We start from the raw sequence: 9,655 nt of genomic DNA on the forward strand, positions 1-9,655 counted from the left end.
CTTGCTTCAATGCCATTTTTTAGTGGTCTTGCATCTGCCTTGTGTTGTGTTTGCATTATAATTGTTTTAATTTGTATCTTAAATGGGGACAAAAGACAGAACACTTGTTCAACAAGACAAGTGTGCATGATAGCCTTTATGTAGTGGAGCGCCTTTTCTATTTGTCGCTGGTGGAGTTGTACCCTAATGATATTGGACTCATTTTCTTACTGATCATATAGTCGTCTGATGATTTTCTTAGTAGCATGAAAATTAGATTGCAACCTATCTTGGTTCCCAACTTCTATGATTGGCGAAGCAGGTGCAAGTTTTCTGTAGTGCAGAATGCTTGGCTCTTGGTATCTGCATTTATCTAGGGATTAATTGGTTCGGTGATGGTTCTAAATTGACCAAAAGAGGAAACAGGAGTGTTTGAGCAAGATAGATTTGTTTGGTTTTTAGTTTGACAAAATTCCGTTTGTCAAAGACCATTTGTTAAAAGTAAATTGTTGTAATGAGGTTCATGTTTAGATTTAATTTTCAAAAATCAATTTAGTAACTGCAAGTTATTTAGACAATACATAATAAGCTATATTCTAAATGCGTAATGACAAAAACACACATAAGCTTCATGATACTAGCTCTGGTTCTAAACATAAGAGTTAATTGACTAACTTGAATAGATTAAAAAAAATAAGGTAATTTAATTATTTATAATAGATAAGTATTATTTTTTTTCTAAAATATCCTTGCTAACCAAATACATTGGCTATAACTATTATTATTAAAAGAACTATCTTGAGAAAAAAAAATGTATAAATATAAGAGACAAAGTGAATTGGGGTCCTATATGTAGGACCAAAATAAAAGTCAAACGAGGTTTTATATTAAAGACCGGAGGTAGTATATAATTTTTTTCTATGTAAAATTTGGTTTGTGACAAAATATAAATAAAAATAATATATAATATATAATAATATAAAATTTAAGCATAAAGTCAACTAAACCATATGAACAATTATTAATTTGTTTTTATAAAATAGCATAAAATATTCTTTGGGCAAAAATTTTCATTTCCGGGGCATGAAGTCATTTTTAGAAATTCACATTAATCCTAAAATAATTTTCTATTATTTGTCTTCGATTATTTGATGCGTCTTGGTATTTTTTTTATAACTAAATTTGGCTAATTGTCCCTTAATTAATCAAACTTTTAGCAATTAAATAAAATTTTTTTAAGGTAGTTTTCTAATTTTTACTTCTTCTGAGCCTCAAATATGATACAAAGCATTAATCTCTATCTTTCATGAATTTTAGAAAATTTTCTACGATTTTGAGTATATTTTTTAAAATTACTCATATGGATGGAAAGTTTTTAAAGTTACTCTTTTATCCTAACTGTTATTAGGACATGCCAGATATTACATAATGACTATTCCATCTTATTTACAAATCGATCACTTTCAACATGCTTTACAGAAATTAAGAAAAGTCTTAAAATTTATTAATGCTCTCTAAGAATTTAGTATGTATTCAACTTTACTATTATTAATATATGCTTTAAAAATTAAATAATATACACTAATATTTAATGATGGGTAAAAAAAAAGGAAGCTAGTGATAAAAAAATTAATGGTGTACCTTTTAATTGGGACAAAAAAAATTTCTCCCTCTCTAACTTGCAAATAATATCCGTGAGGGATTCCAAAACTTGATGTTAGGTTTGATTTGAAAAGTCAGGTTTTTTATTTTTCTTTATTCAAAAGGCTAACAAATAAAAAAAAAAAACAACAACAACAAGAAGAAGAGGTAGGCTTTAATTTGTAGCTTCCGCCGAGGCTTCTTTCTTCCACAACTGTCTGTATTTTATCAAGAGTTGATAGTGATTTTTAGATTTTTGTTCAAATACTTAGTTCAGCTTTTTATATTTATTATATCAGTAGTCCAATCAGGTTATGTTTTCTATTTTTTAATGTAAATTTATAAAAATTATAATATTTTAAAAACAGAATCGAAATGGCAGTTGCCATTGTTGAATGAGTAGACTTCTTTGTGCTTGAAAATGAGTTCCAAATTACACATGTTATTATCCAATTCGAGAAAACCCATTGATGTGACTGTAGCTATATTTTCTTTTTGAAAAACATAGTCATAGAAACAACTATGGTCTATGGACATGTGAAAGAAGCTATCTTCTTAACATCGTGTTTGTTTCTTTCTCTACTATAAGGGTGGCTTCTTCGCTGTAACTGCTGTGTCCAGTGGGCAGTCTGAATGAGAACGTTGTCTTCAGTATGGCTAACCCACCAACAATCGCCATATCTTTTCTTTTCTTCCTCCAAGTGCTTTTCACTTTCTGCGTCACCTCCTATACTCCTGATGATAATTTCGCAGTCAACTGCGGTAGCTCTAGCAGTTCTCCTTCTTCACTTGGCCGGAAATGGATCGGAGACATAGACCAATTCTCTCCGATCAATGACTTACCGATGAGTGCCAAGACACCTTTCAAAAAAACCCCTTACAATACCGCTCGTGTCTCTCGCTCTGAAATCTCCTACTTGTTTCCATTGAAGACCCACGGCCAAAAGTTTATTCGCCTTTACTTTTACCCATTTTCCTACGGCCCCAACTTCCTTCTCTCCGACTCGTTCTTCTCCGTCACAGTTGGATCTCACACTCTTTTGAAAGATTTCAATGCTTCAGTCACCGCAGATGAGGCTCGGAAAGAAACCATTTTACGAGAGTACTGTGTCAACATTTGTGACCCCAGTGAGGGGCTTATGATAACCTTCACGCCCAGCCCATCTCATCAAAACGCCTATGCTTTCGTCAATGGCATCGAGATTGTCTCTATGCCCACCTTTCTTTATTACACAGACCCAGGCAAGCTGCAAGGAATGGTGCTAAATGGTAGAACCCAACAGTATGAGATCGAAAATAATAAAGCTCTCGAGACTGTGTACAGAATCAATGTTGGTGGGAGTCAGATCCTGCCCGAAACAGATACAGGCATGTATCGTTATTGGGACCAGGATAATGACTACTTGGAGAGGGAGCGACCGCTAAGTATTTCAGCAGGTTTTGGTTTACATCCAGTTTATAGAGATGACCAAAATTATTTTGCACCTGATGAAGTGTACATGACTGCCAGAAATTATGGGATGAAAGAAAAGGACAAATTTAATGTGACTTGGGAATTTGAAGTTGACTCAGATTTTTTTTACATGGTGAGATTGCATTTTTGTGAGTTTGATGAAGCTATTGAAAAGGCTGGAGAGAGAATTTTCCAAATCTTCATAAATGATGCTTTGGTGGAGTCTGTCGCCGATGTAATGTTGTGGACTCACAGTCAGAGAAATGTTCCTGTGCAGAGGGACTATGCGGCGTCGATGCAGGGCAAGGGAAGCTTGAAGAAGCTCAATCTTTCAATTAAGTTGCAACCACACCCAACTGCGAGAAGCACTTATAGAGATGTTTTATTGAGTGGTATTGAAATTCTTAAAACAAGTGACTTCAGAAACAGCCTTGCTCGTTCTAATCCCCATCAACCTCTTTCTCCGCCATTGCTTCCGAAGGCTCCTAACAAGAACCCACCAAAAATAAGACTCACTTCCATAGTTGTGGGGTCAACTTCGGGCTTCATTCTGCTATCTCTCATCATTTTGCTGGCTTATTGTCGATTGGCCAGAGCTGCAACCAATCAAGAAAATTCACAATGGGGACCAAAATCACTAGCGACGTCAAAAGCAAACACATCCTCAGCGTTACCATCCGATTTATGTCGTTACTTCTCAATAAGCGAGGTAAGAGCAGCCACTAATAATTTCCATGATAGTTTAATCATAGGTGTCGGAGGGTTTGGTAATGTCTATAAAGGCCACATTGAGAACGATTCAGTTCCTGTGGCAATCAAACGGCTCAAACAAGGTTCACAACAAGGGCTTAAAGAGTTCGAAACTGAGATTGAAATGCTTTCTCAACTTCGTCACCATCATTTGGTATCCCTCATTGGTTACTGCAACGATGACAACGAGATGATCCTTGTCTATGAGTTCATGGCTCATGGGACCTTTCGTGAGCATCTTTACGATTCTGAAAACCAACCACTTTCTTGGAATCAAAGGCTGGAGATTTGCCTTGGTGCTGCGCGAGGACTACATTATCTACATACAGGTGCAAAGCACGCAATCATTCATCGTGACGTCAAGTCGACAAACATCCTGATAGATGAGAATTGGATGGCCAAGATTTCGGACTTCGGACTGTCCAAAATGGGACCTGGGGGTATTTCTAGATCTAACATTAACATAAGTACATTAGTGAAAGGAAGCATTGGTTATATGGATCCAGAATACTACACATTGCAAATCTTGACAGATAAGTCAGATGTGTTCTCATTTGGAGTTGTGTTGCTAGAGGGCTTATGTGGGAGGCCTCCTATTCTCCGTACAGTGGACAGGGAGCGGCAAAACCTTGTAGACTGGTTTCAAAGATTTGTTGATCAGAATGCCGTTTATGAGACAGTGGATCCGTTCATAAGAGAAAGTATAATGCCGGCGTGCTTAAAAGCATACACTGAGATTGCTTTGAAATGTGTAGCTAAAAATGGGAATGAACGGCCATCCATGGGTGATGTGATGTTAGGCCTAGAATGTTTAATGGAGACAGTGAACAAAGCAGAGAAGACAAAGCTCGGTGGGACTCTAAATGAGGACATTATTGTTGAAGAAGGATCAGTATTCGATGGTTGATGGACGTACCAGTTTTAACTCTTTTGTTGATAGTACAAGTTGAAGCGTTTAAATCAGCGTACCTAGACATGAAACTTGTAAATAAGTACATACAATTTTGCGTTTACCACTTTGTCGTTCATCATTTTTCAAGTTATTAATTGAATGCACCATTATTATACAAAAAAAAATCGCTTTCTTTCCCGAGTCCAATTCCCCCCCCCCCAAAAACAACATTCCAAAGTTTATTGCATCTTCCAAGCAAGTTGCAAAGGGCAAATGTTAAACACATCAAATATTCAAATCAAACTAATGAATAGAATTGAAGATCATATTTATCTTAATTTGGTAAGAAGATGTGTACACTCCATTATCATTAACATTAAAAAAATGGTTTTCTTTTTCCTCTCATTTTGTTTCTACGGTAGCAAGTAAATGAAGAGATTACTGTTTGATAAGGCATAGAGGAAGTGAGGCTTGATGTGGCCGAAATCGAAGGAAAGAGCAAGGAAAGGGAAGCGACAAATGTGGAAGAAAGACAAGTACGTTTCACGAGCAGGGATGGATAAAGGAGTGAATGGCATAGCAGCAAGTTGACAAAGTCAAGCAGTGAAGATTCCTTCTTTAATTTGTTTTCTTCTGGACGCGATGTTGATGGGTCCGCATGCTCATCGTTCGGTGATCGGCCCATTCTTTTTCTTTTTTCTTAATTTTTTTTATTCATTTGGAATATTCTTTAGCAATAGCCAATATCCTAAATTGATTAACTTTTAGTATATTTAATATCCTAAAATATTTTTCAGTGGTATCTGGTATCCTAATTTATTAATTTTTAGAATATTCGGCATTCTAAAATATTTTTTCAATACCGCTCAATATCCCAAATTAATAAATTTTTAGTGAATCTAGCATTTTGAAGTATTGTTTCAATATAACCTAGTATTATAAACTAAATAATTTTTAATACATCCATCATCTTAAAATATTTTTGCGTAGCACTAACTAACTCTAAAAGTACTCTAAATGCACTAGAAATTAATTAATTTATGATATTTTGTGCTACTCAAAAAATTTCTATGGATGCACTAAATATCTATGGTTTAACTAGATTTTCATTAATATATATTAAAATTAATGAAATATTCATAACACATTTCCAACTTATATTCGGGGCTTAGCCGCTGGACATGCCGGGTTTGTATAATCATACAGCAAATATTCGCGGCAAGAAAGTTATGAAGCTTCTCTAACATATCCTTCTGTTTTCAAAATATATAGTAATGATTAAAAATGATTCAAACTCCTGCAAAATTCAAAAAGATAATTAATTTAAAGAATAATGAATCTAAGATAAAAATAGTTTTTTTTTTTTAAATTCCAGTTTATACCCAGTCAGCAAATACACGCAACTCACCGGTTGAAGATGCGTTGTTACGTATATAAAGAAATTTGTAAAGGATCAATGTGGAATCTAGTGGTGAAGGATTGATAGTGATGATGGAACCATATATGATGCAACGCGTTAGAGCAGATAAAAGCGACAAACGTGGAAAAAAGAAAAGTCGGTTTCACGAGAACTGATGAATCAAAGAGTGAATCAAGCTGCAGCAAGTTGACGATGTCAAGCAGTAAGGATCAGTCTTTGCTTCCCCCTCCCTGGGCGTGAGATCTTCTCAGAGTTAGATCATCCAACAGTTCAATGAAATGAAGGTCACTGATGTAGGCTATGGTTGTCTAATGATTTTAAGTTACATCCATTTCCATGTGTATGTGTGTTAAGAACGTTGTACAATTATATTTCTGATGCACCAAATAATTTCGTTATGTTATTCTTTTCTATCTGCATATTTGAGTAATTATTAGATGGAAGAAATATTGTAACTATGTTTGACTTATGTTATTTGTCACTGGCAGAAATATATTATTGATCTTTTGCTTTTTACAAAACTCCCTGCTTATTCTGCACGTGTGTGTAGATGATAATTAGCCTGACCAAGGCTGCTTTTTCATCATTGGGGTCGCCTTTTTCACTATAACTAGAGTGTGCTTCCCCGTGCGTTGCACGGGGAGTATTCACTTGCAATTTAATGCTTAATTATATCAAATAATAAAACATCAATTATCTAAATTAATTTTTAAACTTCTGGCCAAAAAAAAAAGTTTTGAAACTTTTATATTAAAATTCAGAGAGGGAGAATTATATTTAAGGAGGAAGGAAATAAATCAAATTTTCTCCATGTCCTCTTCGCCAGACACTTATGACTAAGTGTCCTCCCCCTCTTTCCTCTCTGTATAAATGTGGAACTTCGATTAAATCTATGCCTTTTCTCTTGTCTTTATTTCATTCTCTCATATTACACAACTCACAAAACACACATATCCCCTTTCATTTTTTATCTTCAGAGTTTGTATCAACTGGACAAACATAACATGAACTTGAAATAATAAACAATTTCAACCTTTAAGTATTGAAATCTGTTTATTCAGTGGCTTCTTATCGCTGCACTTGGATTTTTTAAACCATACATGGGTTTCATACATAGCTAAATATAGGGGTTGAGGGTGAGCAAAACGATGTCCCTCATTTTATTAATTTTAATTCTCCAGTCTAATATTTCACCAAACCATGGATCCTTATATAACAGGATATCTTGAGGGTCATAATTGCATATAATTATTTAATGTATTGTTATGAAGCTACTTTTCTAAAATATAGCAACATTTACGTGTATAGTTTTGGCCATATTTTTTTTGGTCAATAATTATAATTATATACAAATTGTATAGCAAATAATGAATGACAATACTATTCAACCATAATGATAATTCATTAATAAAGGAACGAAATACACGGACAACGTAGAGACATATACTTCTCCTAAATCTTAAATAAACTGAACATGTAACATTGGAACTAAATGCACAACATCTAAATAGCTACCTCCAAACCACAACGCAACAGACATGATTACTCTATCAGCTTTATATTCAATAATTTTTGGGATCTCCTAATATATACAAATCATACCATATTTGATCCATAGCTCTATCAGTAATAGTAATAATCAAAGTCAATCCTATCGTACTCGGCAGAATCATCATGTAACAAATTCAGGTATTATTTCTATCTTATGTGACCTAAGAAACATGAATACTAAATTAAATTTAGGATCCTTTTCATATGCTTATGAACTTGTGTCATGCGTAAGCTTTTGGCCTAGACCCATTGATAAGTACTAAATGATACTCATGTTGTAACAGTACCACTCAAGGAGCTTATGAAGTTTTATAAAGATGAGTTCAGCAGCCCCCAAAAATCCGAGTGTATTGCATGCAAGCAACGGAGTCAACGTGATTATATTAGCAAAGTTATACTCATACAGAATCATAATTTACAGTACCTGTGCAAGGGAATTAAATGCGTATACTGAAGCATAAAGGGCTGACGCTGCGAAACATGTATATTGGGATGCTGCAATTGCTACATTTTCAACTAAAATCTTTTTGATGGCAATAAGTTCAGGGGAAACATCAGAACTGCATAGAGATCACCGTCAACACATGATTCGTTAGGTCCTCCGAGTTTTTATATAGCTGCATTGACAATGACTGATCCAACTTTAACACTGTCAAAGTGGAGAATCAAAACGTGTCAGCAATATGATTCAGCATATTTTCCTCCTCCGTGTATCTACAACTCCAATGTCTAAAAGCTTATGCATGATTAATTAAGAACAGAGTGAATAAGAAGAATAACCTCGTAATATGTTAAAGTCATTAATAATGTATCCAACAACAAAGCAGGCAGCTTTGTCCACTTTAACTGCCAAAAAAAAAAACCTTCCCTATTGAATTTTGACTCTGGACAACGAATGAGACATTTCAGCGTGATGAAACACAGTTAGGAACAAAAGATAGACCAAATATGAAGGGATGAATAGCATTTGAGTGTTATGTTTCCACTTTCCATATGAGAGTTTAAATGCCTCGACCTTTAGTAGAAGATAAACAACATCTTCATTAGTGTGATAAAGTAAGAGAACATTGACCACATATGGAAGCATATCGAAAACAAACCATAACAGTATATATTAGAAGGTGAGAATGAAAAAGATATCGTTTGCTTTTCCCATATAAGCTTTGCAAAAATAAAGTGATGAGAAACTTATCCTAGAAGGGAAAAATACTTTTATATGAAATTTGGATATCAGGTGGCCTTAACCATGTTTCTACTCTAGAAAGGAATATAATATGAGATTAAATGGAGGAGGAGTATGTCCCTACATCGTTCAGGCTCATACTTTGACAGATTATTCATGTAAAAGAATAGTTTATTGTACCAACTATGCAGGTTCAACTCAGATTTTCATATGCCACTAACATCGTGATTGTCGATCACAAGAATGAAAAAAATTCTCTTAGGGATTTCCTAACTTGGTCTTATGCATTTCACCAGAAATTTCCCAACTCATGGTCCCAATATTGTTCAACACACTGCAAAAATCTGATCCATGAAAAAAGTACATTAATTCATGGCATTACTCTCTGTATTCACTACAGGAAGTTCCCATTCACAGAGTAATGCAAGATTGTAGAATTTATTATCAATAAGAAGCTCCCTAAAGCATGAGTATACTAACTACAGTAAGTTCCCATTAGAAACATGCTTTCATTGGCAAAATTAGAGGGCACTATTGAATACGCTTGTCATCAAGATTTTGTGAATACTCTTCATTTATCATTATATTTCTAGACAGCAAATCATTGTTAGCTAAAACCAAAGAAGTGAGCCAATCTGTTAACTCTTGATGCAATATCAAAAAACATATTTCAGTAAAGAGAAAATAATTATCAAACTTTTCATTAACTAAAACTGGTTTAGCCAAGGATTTCGCAGTATGATTCATAAAGTGCATTCAGAACAAAGAGAAAATGATAAAAATGTA

At 34.4% G+C, this 9,655-nt stretch overlaps 1 protein-coding gene across 1 annotated transcript; it reads left to right on the forward strand.

Annotated features, from left to right (window-relative positions):
• The first annotated feature begins 2,161 nt into the window (after positions 1-2,161).
• On the forward strand, positions 2,162-4,849 carry LOC114717697 (receptor-like protein kinase FERONIA). The gene has a single exon (XM_028902896.1). The coding sequence runs from the start codon at positions 2,274-2,276 to the stop codon at positions 4,728-4,730; it is 2,457 nt and encodes an 818-aa protein (XP_028758729.1). The 5' UTR covers positions 2,162-2,273; the 3' UTR covers positions 4,731-4,849.
• The last annotated feature ends 4,806 nt before the right edge of the window (positions 4,850-9,655 follow it).

Source organism: Neltuma alba, unplaced genomic scaffold (genome assembly GCF_004799145.2).
Source record: "Neltuma alba isolate B1F8T4 unplaced genomic scaffold, ASM479914v2 tig00011768_pilon, whole genome shotgun sequence".
Classification (NCBI taxonomy): Eukaryota; Viridiplantae; Streptophyta; class Magnoliopsida; order Fabales; family Fabaceae; genus Neltuma; species Neltuma alba.

Bases quoted from the DNA above. Each gene is read 5' to 3' on its own strand.
- LOC114717697 (XM_028902896.1), top strand. From the start codon at position 2,274: ATGGCTAACCCACCAACAATCGCCATATCTTTTCTTTTCTTCCTCCAA.